Consider the following 26,502-nt stretch of genomic DNA (forward strand, 5'->3'; position numbering starts at 1 on the left):
GTCGGCGTCGAAATTGTTGGCAAAGCGACGAAAGATATTGATTTTATGGGATTATTAGATCATTTGATGGCCCCAGTTCATATAGCGACGTTTAAAACGTCAATATGTAGGCTACTTCAGCATTGTGGAATTATGTTGTCTGAGTCGTCGCTCCGTATCGTGTACATTAATATAGGCTATCACTCCACTGAAATATAGGGTGGGAATTGCCAATATTCGTCGCGTGACTTCATGAGGTTCACGTTCGCGTTCACACAGAACCTTTCGAAAAACGTTCGCGTTCACACGAACCTGAACCTTTCAGAGGTTCACACCATCCCTAGCCACTCATCATAAATACCGCTTGGGACTTAGGAAGCTAATATTATTTGATCATGACATCGTAAAATTATTCTTCCTGTGAATTTGGAAATCCAGGAAATAGCATCAATCGTTTCTCCCCAAAGCTATCGGCATGGTCCATGTTCATCACGCCACCGTGGCCAAATCTTCCTGGTGCGTACACTCTTTTCTTCTCCAAGTCTTCCTTCACCATGCTCATTAAAGTCCGTACATCATGTTCTGCAGCTTTAACGGTGAACACATCCTTGATGCTTTGAATAAACCATGAGCCTGTCACAGTATTGCGAATGGAATAGCAACCCGGCTGCGTAGCGAACGCCAGCATCACGTTCTTCGTTGATAGAAGATATTGAGAGGCTTTATAACCAATCTCGGTTTGCTCTGAATCTGATACCTCACGCGTACGGAAATCCCTAACTTCCTCTTCCATTTGGTTTCTGTGTATGGTGCAACCCCGACACATTTGAAAAAAGATCAGCTTTGGTTTCCCTTTCAAACTTTTGCTCGATGCGATGCTTTCCACTACTTCGCGAGCCTTCAATGTGCTGCCATCGCTCCCTACTATCATGTCGCATTTCTCGCCAGATGACATGATTATGACGACACAGAAATCGGATGTTTCTTGGTGAGTTGCGAATTCTATAACTCGGTCGCGCAACTCCGAAGCAGAAAGATCAGTCTCAACCGCTATACTGCAGCCCATATCCTTCCATAATTGACACATATCGTGCAGATCTTTCTCCGATCCAATACGTCGAGGATAATCCCCACAAAGCGCGTTATTAACAATTAAAACGCGACCCTTTGGGTAATGTGATATCTGATAGAATTCCTTTGCGTTTCTAGAGTGATCAAGGAAATCTGTCAAACTTGCTTTGTTTACAGGTCTGTTGGATCCATTTGTTTTGGAGCCGCCATATTGAAGCGCCGGTGAGGGATCGTTCGCATCGCCTGAAATAAAGATACCACATGGAATTTCCTGTAACGATAGAAAATCTATATCCGAGTGTGGACAGTCAATAGACCACCTCGATGCACGCTATTGATTTGATGACCACAAGATCATGATGGATTTCGGGAATAAATTACAAGCAAAACCTGATTCATATGCTACGTCGATAGACCTCATCTCCCATTAGGAGTAGGGCCTAGCCTATACATGTTACAATGGACACACAATGGCATGACCAAGACAAACAAGAATTCACTCGATAAGAATGTCTACAATTAGATCTGTTATTGTTGAGCCTCTAATGCAGGGTTCGCCTCATAACACTGGTCAACACATATTTTTAGGCAGACAAAGTAAATGTGGTTTGGCGGGGTTCTGAAGGGCACTGACTCCGAATATGACCTTATTTTTTTCCAAGTTGGCTCTAGTTTTGGATATAATCCATGCGGCTATTTAGACTTAAATCCCATATTATCGCTGTATGGGCTGGATAAAAAAATCGGCTCAGTCGTACTATAAAGCTCAGAAATTCAATCTAATTGGTAATTGGACACGCTGAAGACTGTTTTAAATCAAAATACATCAACGGAATTTTATTTCGGATTATTAGATTTATCATAACTGGAGACTTTCACGCACACCATGTAAATAAACTTCAATCATGTATGTAAGTAATAAACTAAATACTTAAATAACGTTGCATTAATTGAATCAGTTTCATGTCGAAAACCTATTTTAAATTAAAAATAATCATGTGGAATATAATATTATTAACTTATCTCAAAGCAAAATTGGTTCTGGTACTTTTTTCGCTTGTAAGCAATTGAGTGCAGTTTTTCGAAAGGTTCCTGCAATAGTCTGTCACAATAGGTTGGTCGCATCTGCGCTGATATCTTTTTTTTGTTCTTTTGATGGATTTTGTGGAACCTTTTCCCTTTATATTCCCTCTAATCAACAATATTATCAGAAAATATATCATGATGCAGTGTTTGGATGACTCGAGTCATGACTTGACTCGAGTCAGACTCGAGTCACCTTTTATGCATGACTTGACTTGACTCGAGTAACTTTGCTGAAATGACTTGACTTGACTTGACTCGGCGTATCAGAAATGTGGATTGACTCGTGACTTGGACCAAAATTCACGAGTCAATTTCAAGTCATCAAGTAATCGGGTGGATAAAAATCACTGTATCTTGCATATATTCGGATTGCTCGCGAAACGCTGGTGTAACCCGTGAAAACGAATAATCATTCAAATATTGTGCGTTTCACTGAGTTTCGATTGTTCTCTCACAAATAAATTGACCGCAAACGAAATGATCGATGCTTACAGCTTACGTTGTCGTAACTCGAGTAGTAAAGTAATAAAATAGCAAAATGTCTATTTCTGTTCTCTGTTCTTACCTTAACCAAACCTCTTGTCTTATTGAAATCTAATATAGTTAATATAGTTCTCAACCATTGGCGCAGGCTCGAATTGTATCATCAATTGGTAAATGGGTAGCGTGTTGCATCTTATCAATTCGTTTGTCTATTCTCTGTTTTGGCTGGTAACTTAAAACTGAGGCTATGCAAATACGAGGTTCAACAGCTCTACATATATGTGAACGATACAGTGTCTTCTTGCGAGTATATGCAACTCTAATTCGTTCATCGGTTAGGAACCACTCAATCTGTATTTCAGACATCTAGCAAATTGAAATGACGTCATCATGCCTCATACTTCGAAAAGGCAACTTGACTTGAAATGTGACTTGACTCGTGACTTGACTTGACTTGACTTGACTCGACTTGACTTGAGTCACCTCCAAAAATCGAGTGACTTGACTTGACTCGAGTCACCTTTGAAAATCGATTGACTTGACTTGACTCGAGTCAAAATGTGCAATGACTCGAAATGACTCGTGACTCGAAGGTAGTGACTTGATCCCAACACTGTCATGATGACTGAACAGGAAGTGAGATTTAATGCTCATCTTTGCTCCAAGATTTCCATATCCAGATACCAATTCTTGGACCATTTACTGCATCCTAAGAGGAATTTCATGCAGTGAGCATCTTTCTGAAAGGAAAATGAAATCCTCAGTCCGTATTCGCATTTGAGATCCATCAAAGATTCCAGATTTAAGCTTTTGATATGGATACCAGGTATACCCACATTGTTGGCTTTGCGGAAAATTATCCATTTACAAGTGAAAAGAGATGAGACGCATAATTAGTATTTTGGTTAAGCATTCCAAGGACAAACTTGATAGCTTTATACTCCTCTTTCATCTTGGTAGAATGATCTATTGGTACAAGAGTATATATAATTCTATTGTGCAAAAGTTCAATTTTTAGGCTAGAAAAACTGTTTTTTAACAAACAAATTTATCGCATCAGGTCATGTTATTATTGATGGAATAACTGACAACGATATGAGTGTTCATCATAGTCAATTATCTATTTATGCGTAGTGTAAAGTTGAAAAATCTAAGATTTACTTCCTTCCAAGTGTAATAAGGGTTAAGTAAGACAGTTATGTTAAGCTTTTTAAGGGCTATAAATATCTTCTTTTCTAGAGCCAATCTGCCAAAACTAATGTGATATCCGTAATCAGCAACCTTGATAGTTTCATTTTGTTGACCAGTGTAATTGGTCGCGGGCCACTTTTCAAATTCCGTGGAGGCCCGGGGCCGCATAAACGCAGTATCGAGACAAAATAGGCCACACAGTTTAGCAAACACGTTTATAAAACTTTACTCCAGTATAACGCTGTGCTCTCTAACATGGGCGATGGGTATAGTAACCACAGAAGAAGCAATATTGTATTAAAGAAGTACAAATAGCAAAAAAATATCATGATCATCTACTTTATGTTATTTTTAACTATGCGACCATTGCACAGTATGTAAAACGGTCGAGCATTTTCTGCTACATTGCCATGGATAACATTTTCATAGAAACTTTTTATTCGACCGGGCGTGTGAGCTCAAAATCGCCGCAACACTCGAAAATTTACTGATCGTCCCCGAAATATTATCCCATGTTGCATAGTTCGCTCTATCGACTGGTACATATTTGTAAATCGGTTCTTGCGCGCATAATGTCTCAATAGTTGCGCTCCACGAGTATTAAATGCTCGAAATGCCTTTTGTAAAAAAATCGGTACATCGCCAGTACTGCACATTCTAGTCCATCACGCACTTGGCCCTTGTTTAAAACATGATTGTACTTTAATTTATTTTTTATTTTTTTCCAGCCAAGGCGTCACGAATATTAGACTGTGACGTCACATTGGATTGGCATTATCAATTGAAAATTTAGGGTAAATACGGCTCCATCATCATTAGAACACCCATTCCGTACTAAGTATTATATCTACTTGCTATAACTGTCGAACCAAAGACGATTTGAGGGATTCCAGCCACTCCATAACGTCTACGTCTACTATATTAGGTGCAAATCGTCGGAAGGCTTATACTACATGTTTTTCGATTGTATTTACACAATTATGGCATAATTGTACAATGTTTGAAAAAATAACACTTTTGTTTTTAAAAAGGCATTTATTTAAAACGCCGTTTATTTTAAGTGCAATCCTAGTCAGTCCATTTTTCACCAATAATATTGATAATAGCTATGAGCTGCGCACTATATTCAAAAATGTTTTTCAGCGACCAAAAGGAATCGATATTGGGGATAATGAGACACGTTACTAACTGAACGACTATCTCCTCCTATAACGCTTGGTCACGCATCGGGAATGCCAAAGCCGTTTTCTGAGCGTCTCGGTCGTCTTGGCTGTGTCTGAATCATTGCACGTCCAGGCAATATGCCCATTGTCCATTCATATCAGGTGATTGTCCCTCAATAGAATAATGTTTCCATCACCAAAGGCGTTTCAGCTAGTAAGGAACAGTGGTGCTGGTTGCATGTAAATGACATATTTTGAAACAAGTACAACAAACGTTGAAATCAAATATGTACATTTTCTGTTACCACAATAGGGTTTAAATTAGGCCGATCAATTGGTAGGATTTAATTCAGGTTTTGACCCTTGATCTTTTACTGTTGTTTTATTTTCTGGAAAAATAAGTGACCGTGGTATAATAATCTTCGCATGCTTCAAACTGCAATACGAGCATTCGAGGTTTTAAGACTTTCATAGCGAGACATTATATCGAAACTATAATTCTTGTTAACAAATAGGCTCATAGTGACAAGAATATTATAAATTAAGTAAATTAAGAAAAATTCATCTCTCACCACTCCGTCCCCTACTAAATACACAAAAACCGCGCTATGTTAAGTTTTCATATCACGATTGGCAGAACTCACTTTCCAAAGGACACCATAATGAACTATGTCTCCTGAGTAGGTATGGATTTCAATAAGATATATGCCTCTAATCCTAATGATTCATATATGACTTACGCTTTTTCGTACTTTGTTCGTCATCAGACATTCGCCTGCAAAAAACAAATATATATTCTTCAAAGGCAAGCAGCCGACTGTCGTAAGCATACAGACGGAAGTTATTATAATTAGGTAAAATCGGAAAATTCAATCTGTTGTTCGTGTAATTTGCAATATAATTTATTATTATGGGGAAACTGTTTGTGAATGTGTTCCGCGAAAGACAGAACCCCCGAATTTGAACCACGGTGCTGGTTTGGTTAGATGATGCAAACTGTGATGGAATGCCAATTCGGAATCCATCGACTGAACATCGTATTCTGATTAAAATCCTCATCTATTACACTAGGCAACAGAATGAAAAAAAATAGGCAGACCATCTGAGAGGCGTTTCTGGGGTTTTCGAGGTTGCTGATTGCGAATATCACATTAGTTTTGTCAGATTGGCTCTTTGTCAGAAAATATCTACACCCCTAAAAAGCCCAAAATTACTGTAATTACCCTTAAATATTTCACTTGGTTTGAAGAAAATCGCAGTTTTTTCTAATTTTTTACTGTGCATAATAGCTAATTGACTATGAAGAACCCTCATGTCATTCTCAGTCATTCTATCAATATTAACAGGACATGATGTGAAATATTTGTTTGTCAAAAAAGCAGTTTGTCAAGCCTAAAAATAGTACTTTTGCACAACGGTTATACACATTCTCCTGTATCTATTGGTCATTCTACCAAGACTATAGAGGAGTATAAAGCTGTAACATTTGTCCTAGAAAGGCTTAACTACAATACTCATATGCGTCTCATTTCTATTGACTGGTAAATGGATAATTTTCCACCGAGTCAACAAAGTGGGTATACCTAGCAACCCTATCAAAGGAGAAGCTTAAATCTGGTATCTGGTATATTCGAATACCGATGAAAGATTCCAATTTCAAATTAGCAAGGAGTTCACTGCATGTAATTTATCCTAAGATGTAGTAAATAAAACTTCTTAGGTGATCACAAAGCACACAACTGCAAACAGTCGGTTCGAAAATTCGTATCTGCATACCGAAAACTTGAGCACAAACATGAGCATAAAAGTTCACTTCCTGTTCAGTCATCTTGATATATTTCCTGATTTCCTTGTTGATTAGCGGGTAGAGGTTCTACCAAGACACCAGACTAACAAAAGAAAGATATCAGGGCAGATGAGATGAACAATTGAACATATTATGTCAGACGATTGCCGGAACCTTTCGAGAAACTGCACTGAATAGCTTACAGGCGAAAATCGTACAAAGAGCAATTGTGATTTAAAATATACCAATAATATTATATTCCAACTGATTATTTTAAATTTACAATAGGTGATTGACGTAATATTGATTGAATTAATGCCACGTTATTTGATTATCTAGGTAAATACTTATGCACATGACTGGGGTTTATTTATGTAGGCTACATGATATCCGTGAAAGTCTGTAACTATGATAAATCTGCTACCCCTAAATATAGTGCTGTTGTATTTTGATTTAAAAGAGTCTTCTGTGTGTAAAAATAACAAGTAGATTGAATTTCTAAACGTTGTAGTACGACTGAGCCGATTTTACATCTAGTCATTACCGCGAAAATGTGGGATTTTGGTCAAAATAGCCCCGTGGGTTATCTCCGCAACAAGACCCAATTTGAAAAAACTAAGGTCATATTCGGAATCAGTGCCCTTCAGAACCCCCAAAACCACTCTTACTTTGTCTGCCTAAAAATATGTGTTGACCAGTGTTATGGCTATTCTTAAGGTCGCTTTCGTGCATTCATCACGTTGCCCCCAAAAGCACGTGGTATAAAAAAAAAATGTAGATCGTTGTCGATATTAGAACAAAACCATTCATCGCCGGTGCCACACGTTCGACATAACTGGCTATCATAGGGGATTCTGATTTGAATTTTAGTAATTTGATTTACTTGCGGTCCATTTTTGCTATTTCCTTCTCCATTATAGTCAATTCTTGAATACATGATCGCAGTCTATCCTCGGTATCCGTTTGTTCGAGTAAGCACAATGGCTGGACCTTTACTTCACTGTCGTCTATCTCATTTTCGCATCCAAAATCTATAGTAGAAGCAAATATGACCATGGATCTGGCGTGGTATATTTTGGATACAAGTAGATGATCCCCATTGATTCGATGACACAAAGGCATAACGTATAGTCTTAGCCAGAATGCTTAGGAATAGGATCACCGGAATCGATTTTTAGACACGAATGATTTATTATAGCATGATTGCAAATATTTTTCATTCCCCACAACCTAAAACCCTTCTATACAACCCTTAAAGATGTCTCCTCCAATGAAATTTGTCAAGACCTAATATACTAACGGTGTGGTATTGGTGCAAGTTAATACGCCCAAGAATTGACAGGGAAGACCATGAGGAAAATCAATGAATGTGGCGGTTGCTGAAAACTCATCTGAACAGACAAGAATCAGAGTTCAAGATAACTAGGCTACATCTTCACTCCATTTTCTCAAACTTCAAGTTCACCAGAGTGATATGCCGGATGCCAAGGACGAGCTATTTGCTCGGTGCACACAACATCCCCGGGACGGCTGACAGTAGGCATTGACCATCGCATTTTACTGCAACATGAAACTTCCTGTGTACCTGTATGCCGCAGTATTATGCGAAAGCGCTATTGCGCGCCGCGCTGCTCGTGCTGAACGTGTTTGTTACCCAAATATTGGTGTTCCATAATTTAAAATGACTTTTTTGTGAAGGCGATAAAAATCGACCATGTGCCTACAGTCCAGAGCAATGTACTAGTAACTCTGTAACCACAGTGGAATAGTTCCTTCGTACATCTGTAATATATAGTATTTTCGATTATTTTGCAAGTGCTTCTATTCCCCACCCCACCAGAAAGCCCTTAATTCATGACAAGTGGAGAATTCTCCACCGGATGAGAGCTACTATACCGTATTTCATTCAGTAGGCTTCCGGCAAAGTCGATCTTCCCCTGCTCAAAATCTATTACAGAGACGAAATATCGAATGAAGCGATGAATAAAAAGAGGGATGACGCACATTCCTGCAAGTTTGGGATCGCATGAACGCGAACGTGAACTTATGACGTCACGTGACGTCATCTTGCTAATTCCAACCCAGTAATAAGTAGTGAGGGGACGCAATTTTAGTGCCGTCCAATCAGCGAAGGCCAATTCGTCCTATTTGCCACCCCCATTTTTATACCCTGAGGCTACATGTTCTAAAAGTGACCTATGCCGCGGATTCGAGAAAACTTTGGTTGGGTACAATTTCACGACGATCACCGCTAGAATTGCGCATATTTGGTATCTCAGCTGTTTTGAGAATATAAACTCTCTCATAATACATTTGAAGTCGGAATATGCTTTCATATGTATTTATGACTACTTTTATATGTATTTAAGACTACGTACAGTCGCGAGGGATATGATAGCGTTTTGATAAATACGTCATCACTAATTAATTAGTAGAAATATGATTTCGAGCGTAGAAAGCTCGTAGTTACGGTTTCTGCAGTCTCCACATTTTATGACTTAATTTCATTAGACGGATACAAGCGATACCCAAGGTCGGAGCTATGGAAACGAATCAGCGATGAAAACGCGATTCTATGGTCGTAAACAGATTAGTCGCATACACGCGAATCCCGCAGCGAAAACAATTGAACGAACTTGCCGCGGGTGCGCCATTCTCGAAGCTATAATTACACAAATACTTTCGCTGCGTGTACGCGATCCCCAACGTTATAACGATAGGGAAACATTAGTCGCATGAAAGCGAGTCTAATAGATATAACGAAGGACACAAGTTCGTCGTATGTACACGTTCTCAAGGTTGTAACAATAGAAATAGACTAGTCGTATTTACGCCATCTTAAAGACTATTACACCATGGATTTTGTAAAATGAATACCAATCTTATTTAACAGTCAAACACGTTACGGCGAATTTTGTAAAGTAGATATAAAACCTCTCGTTTTCGATGTTCTATAGACTTTACCACTCTAGATTTCGAAAAGTATATACTAATCTTACTACACAGCATCGAATTTTATAGAGTAGAAAGAAATTGCTTCTTGCTACGGTTTTTGTAAAATAAATAGTAATTTTATTATCAAGTCGAACAATTTTACATCGAATTATTAGAATCGACTATGTACATTGTATAGGCGCGAGGTTAAATAGAACTAACCTATCGCAAAACGGATTTTACGCAAAAGTTGCTATTGATCTATGTTGGTTTTGATAGTGTTCGATATCGAGGAATGAGACTAGATTTAGCATTCTATATTATCATGATAACATCACACACTGTGCCAAGTTTCAAGGTTATCATGATTAAGGAATTAATTCCGTTATGTAAGTTGAGTTTACATACGGCGTATGAGCTCTGCAATCTAGTCAAACGCATAACAGAATTCACGCAAAATTTGGTATTGCTCTGTGATGATTTAATGTTGTTCCATACCTATTTGGAAGGTAGTGAACTGAATTCGTTAAGTAGGTAGAAAACTACATTTACCAAACTCTTACACATCTACTAATCTTCTACACTGAATCTTTTTAAGTAGATAAAACGATAAACTAGTCACGAAGTTTGGATGCGCTATATTTAAGTTTTTAAAAATTATTCACACCCATGACTCGAAATGTTGTCAAGTAACTCATGTTTACGACATAAGATAAGCGCGAAGTGTGCAAATTTCGATGTTATACAAATCGAACAAACTTTGCTTGCTTTCAGAGTTGATAACCAAATGCATAGCAGAATTTACGCAGAAGTCGGTACTCTGAAAATTTTGCTAAGTAGATCTTTTCCGGTGTACTAAAGACTTTTACACTATGCTGGATTTTGTATAGCATATACTAATTCTACGAAACCGCATCGGACTTATAGAGTCGAGAGAAACTACTTTTTCCCAATGTATTGAAGACATCTTACACTCTGGATTTTGTAAAATTAATTACAAAACTTATTTAATTGTGGAACAATTTTACGCTGAATTTTGTAAAGTAGATAGAAAACGACTATTTTCGGATGTACTAAAGAGTGTTACCGTCTGGATTTTGTACAGTATATACTAATTTTCCTCCACCGCTTCGGATTTTATAGAGTAGAAAGAAACTACATTTTCCAATGTATTAAAAACTATTAACACTATGGATTTTGTAAAATGAATGCTTAACTTTTTAAACTGTCGGACTCTTTCGCTCTGTAATGATTTTGACGTTGTTCCAAACCGATTTGAGAGATAGTAGGCAACACCTAATTCCGTAAGGTCGATAGAAAACTCTTACACTTCTACTAAACGTCTACACTGCATCTTGTAAAGTAGAAAGAAAAAGAAAACATAAGATTCGCGCGAAGTACGCAAATTTCGATGTTATGCAAATACCACAAACTGTGCTAGCCTTCAGTAAAGACGTTTACGCTCTGGATTTTGTATAGTATATACTAATTTTAATGCAGCATCGGATATTATAGTGTAGATATAAACTACTTTTTCCAATGTATTAAATACTTTTGGCACTATGGATTTGTAAATTGAATGCTAAACCTATTAAACTATTGAGCACTTCTGCTCTGAAATGATTTTGACGTTGTACCATACCGATTTAGGATATAGTAGTCTACACTTAATTTCGTAAGGTAAAGAGAAAACTGCTTCTAACAAACTTTTATACTAAACTTCTACACTGAATCTTGTAAAGTAGTTAGAAAAGGAAAACTATTAACATAAGGTAAGCGCGAAGTACGCAAATTTCATAGTAGGTAAGTAAAGAAGTAGGCCTACTTGTATTTCATCAGGGTACTCAATTTGATTTTGGCTACATGCACCAAATACTCTAAAGCAGTGGTTCTCAACCTGGGTGGCCCGAAAGCATCTGAAGGGGCGCGAAGAAGCGGTCAACTGAAATTTTTTTCGCGGTCTGCGCGATTTACCTCCAATCCACGCATGTTTCTCTATATATAGAGCGAATTTCATATTTTTTAATTCTTTCATCAACAGTCATAATCTTCCATGCCATCAAACAATCTGTTGGAGTTGCTAGCATCTCGGTTGGATTTCGTGATATGACGATTAGGGGGGCGCAAGATTTTCCACTATTATAAAGGGGGGCGTGTCCAAAAAAAGGTTGAGAACCGCTGCTCTAAGGTGTTTATGATATTAGACTGCTTCAACTTCATGCTAGTTACAGTATTTAGAGGAAATTGATCTAGGATACTAACGTTTTTCTTACTCGGAAATGGCTACTTCTACATTAATCTATAGGAATTCTCGCTCGGAGCGAAATATTACGAGGTTTTGGATAATATCCATCATGTAGGCTCACTTCTAAGAATAATTCGTAAAATTCAAATTGCACAGTGAGAGTTTGCAGATTCTCGGTGTATTTTTGCTATTTTCCATTGCGATAAGTCATTCTGCAGCGCGAAAATGCATGGTAGGATATAGATAAAACTGGCACCGCTCATCAAGGCCATTGAAAAAAGTGCATTTTAACATTTTAGTAGCAGTAAATTTCTAGTAAAGTGCAAAAAGTGACGATTTTCGAGCCTAGTAAAAAAGTAAGTATTGAAGGTATAGTTTGCCTGAAAACCAAAAACTCTGAAATAGAAGTAAATGCAGTGCAAATAGATAATCACTTGATTAGGTATAGTGCAAGCAAGGAAAAACCTATACTTGAGTACTCCAAAATGTGCAAGTACTTCGCTATCGAGTCCCTCAACGTAAAAAGTGACTACGGTTTTAGACTATTTTTACCAGTAGGCTACTTAACAGTTTCAGTTTTAGATAATATTCGGAATAAAAAACTAGATCATTCACCCACTTGGAAATCTTTCCCGCGTCATATAGTTATAGCAATCGACGTGCCGATGATGTTGCAATAGGCGTCAGATAGACGTGGCAATTAGGGCGAAATGGCCTTCGCTGATTGGCCCGTGTATAAAATAAATTCCTTGCCCTCACTACTGTAATATATTAATGTATGATAACTAGCGACGACTCAGGGCATGTTAAGCAACAATGCTCAAGTACGAGATAATTTTTAAACGTCACCTATCAACTGTTACAATCAAAATCTAATAATTCCATGAACTCAATATCTTCAGTCGCTTTACCAACAATCTCGAAGAGGATTCGTTTAGACCCGACATATGTATTCGTAAGAGTGAAACACCGGTTTCTATACTTGCGTATTGCGCCAGACAATATCTCCAAAACAAGTTATACAGTAGCCAATACCCCAATCGCACTGAGTTGGATTTTATTGTACAATTAGGTTTTCAAATCAAGATAGATCCCATACGCCTGATAGATGTTTTACATTAGACGTCGATATCCTATTTATATCAATTTTATTGATGTAAATATTTGATTGGTTGACTGAGCACAATTCGCTGACTTCCTACGTGTATATTGTATGTATTTCGTTCTTGCTATATTGTGTGATTGCGGACAAAGCTCACAGCCGAGATTCACTAAAGATTCATAAACGGAAATCTAAATATGTTGAGCAACCTTACGGACAAATAATTATTTTTTAATTGGCAAGGTGAATGCTCGTTTGGTGCTGAATTTCTTTTCGTGCTGCCAGCGCTATGCGCAGAGTGGTCCGAAGTTGAAATGCTGAGAATTTCAACCAAAGACACTATAATGATGTGAAAAATTGTAATACCTGAGAAACCTCCAAATTTCCGAGGTTCACACACAGAACGCGAACGTGAACCTCACGGTCACTCCATCCCTGATGAATACTCTCGCCTGTTTTACTGTTCGGTCAACAATGGCCAGATATAGCAGGTTCTAGGTATTGATAAGTTTAACATAATCCAAAATAAAAATCCGTTTGACAGCTAGAAGCTTCGATGGAGAGCTTATGACACTATAGGACAATGACAACATACTGCACCCATACCGGTATACCACGATACACATTAATTGCACGCTCACCAAGATCACTCAGATCGATATCTTCATTCTCACTCCAGCATGGATGAGTGGCCATTTTCCAAATCGATGGTCGACAGCGCCTGTCATGGCTGAGAGTGAATTTTATCAAATGAGTCATTGATTTTACGTTCTGAACCAGTAAATTAGAAATATCGAATATCCCATTTTTCGTGTTATACTCCCATAGGTCTGATGCAAAGCCAAACGGCGATTCACCGTTACTCAAGATGTAATACAGAACAACTCCCAAGGAAAAACAGTCCGACTTTAATGACACGTACGAGTCCCCGAAGCCTTCAGGAGGTTGATATCCAAGCGTTCCGAATCGATATTGGGAGTAAACCATGGAACACATTGATTTAACTTGCTGGCTCAATCCAAAATCAGCAATTTTAATATTTTCCAAGTCCATGCTAAGAAGAATGTTGGCAGGCTTCAAGTCTTTGTGTATTATCAGCTTTTCGTGGACAAACTTCATTCCTTCGATCAATTGCCTGCAATATCCCATCCACATATTCACATCATACTCCGATGAGTTATTTTTGTGAGATATTAGGAATTGGTCCAAATTAAATTCATGACATTTCTCCAAAGCGAGGTAGGTGTAATCGGACAACCCATCGTTGTTAGTGCCTGAGTGGATCAACGAAATGACGTGTATATGCGGCCCGATCATTCGAAGACTGTCTGCTTCCGCAAAAGTTTGTTCCTGTTCATATGTAATTTTTACGGCGCACTCGCGAATGCCAGTTACCTGACTCATGATGTGCCCTACGAAGACATTCCCGTGGTTAGAAAGTTTCTTTCCTCGAAAAATCTTGATTAAATCCGAGATATCCGTTGATTCTGTATGTAATTGAGACTTTAGAGAGACCTTCTCAAACTACACTAGAATATGATATTTCCGTAACATAATATATTAATTCACAAAATATGTAGAGTATTACCATCAACATCAACATTTTCTTCTTCGGAATCGCTGTGATCGGTATGGTAGTTGTCGTCTAAAAATGTTTTAGAGTCGTTGGCAGAACAGGTATAGGTGGAACATAAAGGTTACCTAAGACTACGGCTGGGCCAAAAGGAGTAGCCTGCCTACGTGATTGGATTACGATTAGAGCATTAGACTTTCAGCCGAGTATTCGAGTGTCATTTATTATGATTCCAAAAGAGTAAGGATGATATGGAAGGTAAAATATGTACGTTATATGCGATCACCAAGAAAAAGTTTCATAGTGGCCACTAAATCAGATGATTTCGGAAATTTCGCTAGCGATTGTCTGAGAGTGACCTTGATACCATAGAGACGGATTGGAACGGTACGGTCCGCCAAACTTTTAACTGCAATTTGAAGACCGTGTCTTTTTAAGGAGGATTGCTACTGCCCAAATGTTTTCACACTTTCAACTTCAATTTGACACCACATCTTGTTTAGAGCGCAGCGTTCTGTACAACTCCGAATGTTATTCGCGTGCCGCAAATGACATTAGTAAACTAATGTTCTCTCAATGTTTTAAACGGGATCGTCGGTATGTGATTTTGAATGTCCTTTTCACGCTTTCGTTGAATAAAGAAGCATACAGCTGTTTTTCGTACCACTTAAAAGGTTCAGCATTAGAATTTTTACACATCATATAACGACGGTATAACAACAGCTTACTAAGAACACAATAGAAAGTCTGTGTGACGTCAAAACATATCGTATCACTTCCAAAATCCTAAATGTTACGTCAAATAGTTCCTGCTGATAATTTCTCACAATACTCAATGCTTATTTATCAGTCCAATATAATCGTTTTCTTAATAATAGCGCAAACACAGCACCTTCAAGTTATTTTGGGTATACATCGGACAAATCTAATACGTCCTGTTCGGTACGATGTTTGTATAATGTCGGAAACAAAGTTTCTGAGTAATAAAGCTAACCAAACGATATCAGTTAACAATTATCCTGGATTAGAGGAACTGATTGAATCGTGCGTAACTGCCATTGAGGGTGTCTACCCTCTTACATGTTGCACGGATTGCTTGGAAAGGGGTTTTATTGTAATATAGTGCTACTGAAGAATTTACAGTAGATTCGCACAGTAATTCTTGGCCAAAAGTGTTGATTTTGCTTTAAAATATATACATGCTATAGTTGCCTAAAGTTTCGAAATATATCATTTGGCTCTCACGGAATCAGAATTTATAAAGTAGGTAGCTGCAACATGTTCCCGATCAAAATGTCGCTTGTTCATTGCTCAACTGCCCTAGGCATACTCATGATCATCACGAGCACCGGTTGACTTGTTTGGCGAATCAGGGATAGAGAAACGTATCACGTAACGATTTGAAGCACATACCGTGTAATGCGTGACAATGGCAACAGAGAAGGCTTGAGCTAAACTACAAGGATACATGGAGTTATAACTTCATTTGTTACGACATGCTTTGCTACCTTGACTTTATTTTAAATATGTATTAGGCATGCGACATATGTAGTTCACGTAATCGCGGTACATAAATATACAGGCTTCATAGTAAAGAGATTTCCGGTTCATATTAGAGCCCGACAGATATTGGATTTTTGCACCGATGCCGATAAAACCGGTGTCTAATACCTTCACCTATAACACCGATATATTCAGCCGATATTCTAATAAGGCGGAATCTACCCAAAGGCGCATTTTCAAAACTTTGGAGCATTCATTTCAACCGCTTTAAGGCGATTGTCATTGTCATTCTTGAACATGCAATCAGTTATAAAGGTCATATCTGCGCACCTTTAAAGTGTAAGCTATATATAAAATATACGGCAGCAATATTCCCAATCCAGCGGTCAAGGATTATAGTTTTTTGACTTCCCACCACCATGTTGTGACGTCACAAAAATTACCGTTTTTTTCACCTCTAATGGCCAATACCGATAATTCTTTGGATTCCGAGAGACTCTTTTCGGGCCGCTTAAAATGTCGCCGCGGGCTGCACATTGCCGAGGTCTGGTATATAGCATGTATTATCAAGCAAAGTTCGAACTAAAGTTTGGATTTTTGGAATGAAATCGTTTCACTGTAGTCACCATTAGATACAGGGCGGGGATTTATAAGAATACAAAGACCAGTGCTTTTCAATCTTTTTGAGCACCATTCGCGCTGTTTTGACGAAAAATATTCATTCGCACAAACAACCGAAAATTGTTGTACAAAAAGAAAATGAATATACTTATCAATATTTTGTTCGGATGTTCAACAAGTAGGCTACCGTTTTAGGCCATCAAGTGTCTCTTTGAAAAGACAAGTCTCCTCGTTCTTTCAACTATAGTGCACTAAAATCCTTTTTGGCCAAATAAGTTGTTGTATTTTGTACAGGAACTTCTATACAGTGCTTGAATGGCCTGCAGGTCTTTATAAGCAGCATCCAATACTCCTATCAAAAATACACCGTATTTTCCCAGAGGGGCAAGTGCTTTTTGACGCAAGCAAAGATTTTAGTGACATATCGCGACCAAAGCCTAACACATCATGAAGAATGCATTTTTAACGTTAGCATGCGACGAGTTAACGGGCAATGGCCATGTATGACATAGAGAACGCGCAGACAACAATTGTACGCAACGCATCTCAACGAATCATGCTTGACGCACGCGATTTAAAATTGGAAGAATTATCTGATCTGATCGTGACATTCGTACTACTAATATATCGTCTACTCAGATTGCGAGGACGGGAATATTCGGCCGACGACCAAAAATATCAATATAGAAAGTTTTGGCCAATCAGCGACGATCATGGTTGGCCATCGTTTTATCGTCGCCCATCCTTTTGACACTATTGACACTGGCTCAGAGAGGCTGGCTCGGCAATGTTGGTCCTGCCGACGGCATACCACTAGACCTATGCATTCGAACGGCATCAAGTAGGCCTAATTCCGGAGCTATTCCGTTCTCGCATAATTGCGAATACAGGTAACTTCATATCTGTATATTATCTTTTGCGGGAGATTTACCAAAGCAAGAAATCTAGAAGCGCATAATCGCGCCAGGCGCGAAGGAAAATTCAACACAAATTCATTTGTCGCGAACTATTCTACTATGTGTTAATTTACAAATATTTGCGAAAACATGGAGCACATGGCCCCTTCCGTCCCTGACTAAGGAATATTGCCTTTTTAGTCATCAACTTCCCAATGTTCGTCGCCAGACTAATCAAAAGTTTGGTTGGCCTTGCAAGGTCATAATAAATTACGCGGGCTATGCGTTTATCGATAATATAACTTATTATGAAAATTATCGCGCGGATCGTCAAAACCTTTCGTGGGCCGCGGATTGGCGGCCCTTGTTCCGTACGTATGAAATAGCATCGGAAACGATCTATTGCGGGCGACATAAGCAGGCGCAATATAACGCCCAGTAAGGCATAAGCAGATCAATACGATTCTCGACATACCGTACCTTGCGTTATTGTATCCGCGATCATGTTCCCATCCAGATGCAACATTGCAGTATTTCGAAATACTCGACTTGCACAAATTCCCAGTAGAACAGTGGTTCCCAACCTTTTTCGTCTCGCGCCCCCCTTGGCCGATATTTGAGCTAAAATTCCCCCCTGTGAAAAAGTTGCCTGTGACTAAAATAGTGTGCTTTTTAACGCGCAACCATTTATTAACTGAGCAATTATTGGCGAAACATATTCAGATATTTCTGAACTATGGCGAATGCGCACTAAACTTTGGTAAAGTACAGTCAAATTTGACTTGTTTTTGGCCGATCGGGAAGCCGCTGACGAAAAATAATTCACCAAGTCCGCTTGCTATGGACTTGAGTTGAATCGATGAATTTAATACGGTATGTTTTTCACGTTAGCTCATAATTATGTTGGCCTAAAAAGTTTAACAATTTCACTAGCGGCCTTGTGCTGAATTCGGCTAGACGTTTACCTATGCTTAGTAGCAATTTAGTCGAGACGCTGTCGCAGACCTAACGAAATCGTCTCGTGAGCCTCACTTTATCAGGGGGTATAGTATCTACGGAAGACACCTAGCTTGAAATCCGCCAAAGAAACATACAGTTGTAAAGAACTAATTTCTACTTAACAGTTCTATACCATAACAATCTATAAACCTTGTGAACCCAGTGTATCTTCCGATACAATGCCAAAGCCAGATTTCCCCTAAAAAATTAAGACAGATTCTACCCTAAAAATTTCGAAATCCCCCCCCCCCCGGTTGGGAACCACTGCACTAGAACTTGATGATTTACCTGTGGATTTCTAAAGCAATACCGTTCTACATCCTATTGATTCCTATGGATTAAATTCGGCAAGCACTAGTTCCTTACAAACTAATTATTAACCTATAGCAAGATGAACATAAAACAAGCATTGTCGGTAAACAATCCTCTGTTTGCTCCACGAATAACGACAGATAGCTTTACATGTGTGTGCTAGAGATGATTCGAACCTCTGAAAGGTTCGTGTGAACGCGAACCATTTTTAAAGGTTCTATGTGAACACGAATGCGAACACGAACCTATGCCGTTTTCGTCTAAAGAACCATTTTACAAAGGTATAGCATTGTAAGGTAAAGAGTTTACTAGACTATGTAACGCAGCGTTGTAATGACTATAGCAGTGGTTCTCAACCTTTTTGTCTTTGCGGACCCCTCAGTTTTAGTTCAAAGTTAGCTCAATTACCGTGCAATCATCATCTGTATTGCTCGAATATCAACTGTAAGCTTTTGATAAATAGCAACAAAGTAACTTTTCCTGAAATTAACATCATACTATGTATGCTGACATTGAGAAGACTTTCCTTATTTAAAAGCGCACTCTGTATAGCTGCATTTCTTGAAATACGCGGCCGTGTCTTGAAAATTGTCGTCAGTGATTTGATATATACAAGTGTCAAAAATCCATTTCCACAAATGTGGGTGGTGCCGAGTGTAATAATAACGCGGAACGCTTCCAACAACACCTTTGCTGGGTATATCGCAACATATGACAACAAAATTGAGAAACATATCATTAATGAACATATAACGCACAGACTCGTTATTTCTATCTCGTAGCTCATCTAGGAGTTATTCTGGAATAGCGGTTACGTACATCACGGGGAAGAATGGACATTTGCAAACAATTTATACCCAAACCACAATCAAACATCTCTAATCAGCAATATGTTTGTAGAAAGAGTTTGCACAGTAGAATATTTCGTCTCAGACGGTCGTTCTGTTTATGTGAGTCCAGAAGTTTTAACAGTTATGGGGCGAGTCTACCTCGTGATTTCTCTAATTGAAATAAATTCAAATAAGGTTATCAGCCATTTGGCAATATTCAAGGTTTCGCGGACCCCCTGAAAATGTTTCGCGGACCCCCGTTGAGAACCGCTGGACCATAGTCATGCCTCGACTCAACTCGCAAGTTTTCGACGACTATAGTAAATGGCAGTGTTGGGATGACTCGAGTCATGACTTGACTCGAGTCAGACTCGAGTCACCTTTTTCGTATGACTTGACTTGACTCGAGTCACTTTGCTAAAATGACTTGACTTGACTTGACTCGGCGTATCAAAAATGTGGATTGACTCGTGACTCGAAGCAAAATTCACGAGTCAATTTCGAGTCATCAAGCAATCGATGTCGATAAAAATCATTGTATCTTGCATATGTTCGGATTGTACGCGAAACGCTGGTGTACCCCATGAGAGCCAATGACCGTGCGTTTTACTCAGCCTCCCTTGTTCTCTCACAAATAAATTGATCGCAAACGAAGTGATCGGAGCTTACAGCTTATGTTGTCGTAAACTAGTATAGTAAAGTAATTTAATAGCAAAATGTCTATTTCTGTTCTCTGTTCTTAACTTAACCAAACCTCTTGTTTTATTGAAATTGAACGCATATATAGGTATATAGTCCTCAACCATCGGCGCAGGCTGGAATTGTATCATATCAATTTGTAAATCAGTAATATACTGCATCTTATCAATTCGTTTCTCTATTTTGGCTGGTAACTATAATCCGAGGCCATGCAATTACTTACGTAGTTAAGCATTGCTACGTATATGTGAGCAACGAAGCGCCTTCTTGCGTTTATATTTAACTCTCTATTTGTTCATATGTCCAGAATGAATAACCACTCAATCTGTATTTTAGACAGCTAGCAAAATGCAATGACGTAAGCATGCCTCATACTTCGAAAAGGCAACTTGACTTGAATTGTGACTTGACTCGTGACTTGACTTGACTTGACTCGACTTGACTCGAGTCACCTCCAAAATTCGAGTGACTTGACTTGACTCGAGTCACCTTCGAAAATCGATTGACTTGACTTGACTCGAGTCAAAATGCGCAATGACTCGAAATGACTCGTGACTCGAAGGTAGTGACTTGATCCCAACACTGGTAAATGGTTGCCCGACATATGAGCATGTGACACGATGAAAAACGACAGATCAGCAAGCGACCATAGTGTCATAAATTATTTGGACACAAGCAAATCTCACAGCTCAGTGGAATTGATCAACGTGGCTAAAGGCAATTTGACCGTAATTTTTGACCGGCTTGCCGAGTATTAAATTTGATAAAATGGGTATCTATCGAAAGCTATCGCAGTACTGACTTCGAAAATATAAATTTTCTTCTGCTCGTGGCCCTGGCACCCCCCCCCCAAAAAAAATCAACCTCGAATGTTGCATTGTAACGGAGTTTGGTATTGTGACGCACCGATGCCGTCTGAGCGGCTGCGCAAGTGCGCACGAGAGTAAAATAATGAAATTAGTGCACGTGGTTAGCGGTCATCCTCACTTTATAAACGATATTGTCAAGCAATAAAATATGCGGCTGAAGGCCGACATTTCAACAAGATTTGGTGAACTAGATATTTGTTAACTAAAGTCAGCGGTGAACCTGGATTTCAGTTTATGATGAGCACCGAGCAGGTCTCCGTGTTAAAATATAATTTGAGGTGATCGGCATCATGAGAAAAACCATGCAGTCAAATAGATACACTCAGCTGGCTTTTTTTTAGTGAACAATTTCTGCCGCTTATCGCCTAATCAGGTTATTTGCGCCATAGCATTGAAGGTAGTAGGCTACTGTTCATCAGTGTCTTTGCCTTTGGTACTCTTCTACGGACGACTTGCTCACACGCATCCATTCACCAGCAGTCAATCTCGCTTTCATGCGCCCGGAAGAGTGCCAATGAGTACCAGTGAGGTTAGCGATGAAATGCTAACTTATTATTGTTAGAACCTGATACGGCTACCAGCCTAAACACTATTTTGGAAACGCGAAATTGACAGTGTCAACATGACGACAACATTGGCGGTCCGAAAGCATAATTGTGCACTTGAAGCTCTGGCGGTGAATTGCAGAGATGGTCAGTAACGAAGTACTTCTACTTTTTGAAGTACTTGAAGTAGATTTTTCCTACTCACAGTACTTTTTAAGTAGTTATGATTTTAAACTACTTCTACTTCTACTTGACAGTTTTCAGTATTGTAGGCAAAAATAAGCGTAGAATACCTACTTACTTACTTACTTGTGAACCACCACTCCTACTTCTACTTGAGTAGAAATTCCGGCGTTACTTCTACTTCTACTTGAGTAGCGACGGTGACTACTTTGACCACCTCTGGTGAATTGGGCACTATTGTTGCTATCTAGTTCTTCCTTCCTCCTAATATATTATTCCAACCCACTGAAAAGCTATAGCTGCGACTGATTTCATGAATGCAATCACAAGTCCGAAATTCCATATCAACACCAAAATACCTGCCGGCGTAACGATATGTATAATATCATATATTTTGCTTGCAAAAGACCATCGGAAGTCGAGCGCTATGAGTGAAGTCATACAACAACACACCTGCTGCACTTGAAGCACTGCCGGTGAATTGAGCACTTATTGTTGTTATCTCGTTCTGCCTTCCTATATAATATTCCAACCCAATGAAGAGCTATGATGTGACTGATTTCACGAATTGCAATCACAAGTCCGGAATTCCATATCAACAACAACATACCTTCCTACGAAACGATATGTATAGTAGTATATATCATATATGCAGCTTCCAAAAGACCATCGGAAGTCGAGCGTTATGAGTCAACTCATACATCATCAACAACAACAACATACAGTACCTGATGAGACGACAAACATTTCCATGGTTACGACGAGAGTGATAGTTTATCTGAGTAGGCTATAGTATCATTTATGCTACAAGCAAGTCGATTACCAGGTAGATGTGCGTGTTTAGGTGGTTAAAATGAACCACATTCGTCATAATCCGAGAGGCTTAGGCCTTGATACAGATTAATCATAGCGCATCCCCAGACTCCAAATCAATAGCATAACGCAAATATCTGCTGACACTTGGATCCTTTTATAGGTAAAACAAATCGGTAAACACGGTGCCGGTCTCTGGATGATAAATTATATGAAGAGAAGTGCATAATAAATGCATGCTAAAGTATTCTAATGTTTCTCTTTGTCTTCTTTCAGAGTCCATTTAAGACACATCAGATGAACAATATCTGACCAAATTTGTCCATATATAGCTCTATTGATCGCTCTATTGATAGCTCTATAGCTCTGTTGATCGTTTGCTATACACGTTGACTTCAACATCATCACAGAAATTTCAATGGGTATTTTAATTCGCTAGCGTTCATATATGAATTTATATAACGTACGTGTCGTAAGCGCATGGTTACTAATTTAATACAGTCAATGTCAGCAACAATCATATGAGCTAGATCTGTCCGAACGACCACGCAAGATTGCAAAGCTTTACGTCTTGTGAGTCATATTGAATCGAGTCGCTAGTAAACAGCCAGGTATATCTAGATATCTATGGATATCCCTGGTAAACAACTAAATAGAAATGCGTTCACCGACTTTATCATTATTAAAGAAATTGCCACCCGTTACTTGAGGTACTCCGTATCATAGCTAGAGCCCCAAAAAGGTCTGGTTGTTTGTCCGACAAGTCGCTGCTAAATAGATTCGATGTCCTTAACATAACAGAAATGCGGAAACTATAAATCACTATGTTTATGTACCAGTTCCACTGCTGTCCTTGCCCCAAATATTTCAATGATACCTCGGAATCAACAGCGCATAAGTAGGCTACGGCACACGCGCGTCCACGTCGTCCAATTATCATATGGTCGACCTATAAGATCATCGCTCTATCCAACAGTCGATGAGCATATCCACATTCAAGTCGAAATACAAGTTATTACTAGTGCAATTTTTTTTTGACATGTCAAAAAGTCAAAATTAGGTCAAAATTGTAGCGTTAGGTCAAAATTTGTCAAAATTGTTTACAAAGTCAAACATTTTTTGACCTCTGCATTTCGTTTGTATCGTAGATTTTGGCGCTGTCGGTGAACTTATCATTTGATATTTTACAGCTTGTAGCCTACTTTATAGGTCTACCGTTGTAAACGGACCATCGTCTGCTCATTGTGAATCATAAATGGTCAAATGAAACAAATAGTTACATGGTTTTATGGTCAACGTACCGCAATATCCTAGCTGAACCAAGACTGCTTGGACATTGCATGGTTCTTATATCAAGAAGCGCAAGCTGAAAAATTGTGATATAGACAACATTGTCAGAATGAAGCAACACGGTTTGTCACCAGCAGTGTGCACACAACTTGAGTGTTGTCAGCCAACAAATGCTGCTGTTGAACGTTCTTTCTCCGTTCTTGGCAAGCTACGTAGTAAGGACAGACACTTTCTACCCGAGAATGTAGGAAAGGATCTTTTGTTGTACTACAACAAATTTTAATTATTTCCACCAGAATACGTAATGTAACTACTGGAATTCTTCATAGGGCCAGATCTCGTTAAAATACTAGTTTTCCATGTAAAAATCTGTCAGTTTTTGAGCCAAAAACGTTTTTTCAGGCCAATCTACTTTGTAGGGACAGACAGTTCCAACCAGAAATGAAGATAAGTAGTACAATTTTAACATTATATGCGAAAACACCTAATTTGCATACGTGAGGTCAAAATTTGGTCAAATTTCAGTTTTTTTAGGTCGAAAAGGTCAAAATTTAGATTTTTTAGGTCAAAATCTTCCGTTTTTTAGGTAAAAAAAAATTTGCCCTAGTTATTACTAAATGAATACTAGTCCTCCCTCAAGATTATCGGACCTTTCGATCCCGCCTCCGTGACATGTCACCTTATTTTGTCGCTTGCTTTTTTTATTATCTTCTCTTACTTCTATTACTTGACCATCGCCTAGGCCAAGGTGGGTGTCTGATGTCAAAGACTACTCCAAGTCGTTTCGACACCTTCCATTTTTTCATTATATCGCAATTTTGTGGTGTATTGAACTGATACAAATTGATGATAAACCGAACCGAACCGAGGTACAGATATTCTAATGATGATATCTAATAGGCACTCCCAAGAGCAGAAATCAGTCTCATTTCTGTATCGAATGCAAATGATCTCATTGCAACTGCCTTACCCTGGCCTCTCCTGTGATATTTGATAACTGTCGGCATTGTAACACTGTCGGCCTTTTACTATGTTATCAATTCCCAGATTCAATTGACTTGATACGGGACACTGGTTTACATTGGACGCGAAAGTTTTGTTTGTTTATTATAACGTCATGCGCTTGGCTTCGCTTGACTTCGCTTCGCACCAAGTATGAATCACAACGCTCAGCAAGCGTTTTTGGAGCGGAGCGAAGCGAATATTCGCGCCCGGGCCTACGGTAACTTACGTCATTATATGGCGCATTACACATGCAATATCGAGGAGGCCGACGATCGCAAAACAGACATCAGAGATTTGTTACGATTTCGCTTCTTGCAACCAGACGCCTCCCTTTAGGTACGTCTAACAAAGTCGTATAACAGACGAAATTAGTACTTTCGCGTTAGAAAACCCGCCAACGTTACAATTGACAGCGTCGAAGATCCACTAATCACAGAAAAAGGCCTACGTACACTGTACAGCGATACGCATCAAACCTGCTAATGTTAAGTATTTAATTGCATGGTAAAATCAATAAAGCAAGTAGTAGTGTATTGAAGCTGATTATAGCCACCAATGAGATTACGCCACGTGTCCAGCCACGCCCACTTTCAAATTTAAATTTTCCCGCGTGTTTTTTTTTATTTTCCCGCTTTTTTTTTAATTTTGCTGTCTCGAATTTTAATGGATTATGAGAACGGATTCTCGCCGAGAATTGAACCGAGGACCTCACTACTCAGATATGAAAACGCACCTTCACCCGGAATCGAACCGAGAACCTTGTGTCTTATAACCCTGAACTGTAACCATTACACTATCGCGCTCGCTGAGGATTTGCGTAAGTATTGAAGCTTTTAACGGCGAATGAAAACGGCTCCTCTTCCTGATTCGAACCGAGGACCCTATGACTTGTAGAACAGAACCGTAACCATTACACTATCGCGCTCGCTACCAATCCCTGGCTGTATTGAAGGTTTTAAAAAAAGGTTGTCTAATAAGGCGCAAGCATTGAAAACACATTTGTTATTGGTGTGACAATCACCATATATTTTTCGGGATATCCACATGATAATGGTCCCTATTGACCTCAGAAAAGGATTCAGGTCCATTATCCGGCCTCAAGAAAGTTACCATTAAATTAGAGATGGCTACCGTACGCTTCCGAGCCCGCGCTCTCAATTGTAAGGCGAGGCGACGAGTGTACCAGTACCATTACAGACGTACAACGAACGATCAATGTAAGTGGCTCTGTAAATCATGAGCAATAATAAGCGACGAGTGTGCCATCAACATTATAGACGTACAAACGAGCATATTCAACTAGCATTGATGCTTTATCGATTTA

The 26,502-nt window shown here is 38.9% G+C and overlaps 1 protein-coding gene across 1 annotated transcript; it reads right to left on the reverse strand.

Annotated features, from left to right (window-relative positions):
- Positions 1 to 388: 388 nt before the first annotated feature.
- LOC145437991 (uncharacterized) lies at positions 389 to 14,791 on the reverse strand. The gene is made up of 4 exons (XM_080315358.1): positions 13,682 to 14,791; positions 7,643 to 7,790; positions 5,714 to 5,748; positions 389 to 1,293 (listed from the first exon to the last, which is right to left on the reverse strand). The coding sequence occupies exons 1-4, from the start codon at positions 14,442 to 14,444 to the stop codon at positions 389 to 391; spliced, it is 1,851 nt and encodes a 616-aa protein (XP_080171484.1). The 5' UTR covers positions 14,445 to 14,791.
- Between the last annotated feature and the right edge of the window lie 11,711 nt (positions 14,792 to 26,502).

The sequence above is a fragment of the Botryllus schlosseri genome, chromosome 4 (genome assembly GCF_051294905.1).
Source record: "Botryllus schlosseri isolate E-star chromosome 4, Bs_hap1, whole genome shotgun sequence".
Taxonomy (NCBI): Eukaryota; Metazoa; Chordata; class Ascidiacea; order Stolidobranchia; family Styelidae; genus Botryllus; species Botryllus schlosseri.

What these genes read in the sequence shown, in the direction of transcription:
- LOC145437991 (XM_080315358.1), bottom strand. Translation starts at nt 14,444, where the DNA reads ATGAGTCAGGTAACTGGCATTCGCGAGTGCGCCGTAAAAATTACATAT. An exon ending in TATCGATCTGAGTGATCTTG is followed by an intron (nt 7,791 to 13,681) that starts GTGAGCGTGCAA and finishes CTTCTACTATAG; the next exon opens with ATTTTGGATGCGAAAATGAG. An exon ending in ATAGCAAAAATGGACCGCAA is followed by an intron (nt 5,749 to 7,642) that starts GTAAATCAAATT and finishes TGTTTTTTGCAG; the next exon opens with GCGAATGTCTGATGACGAAC.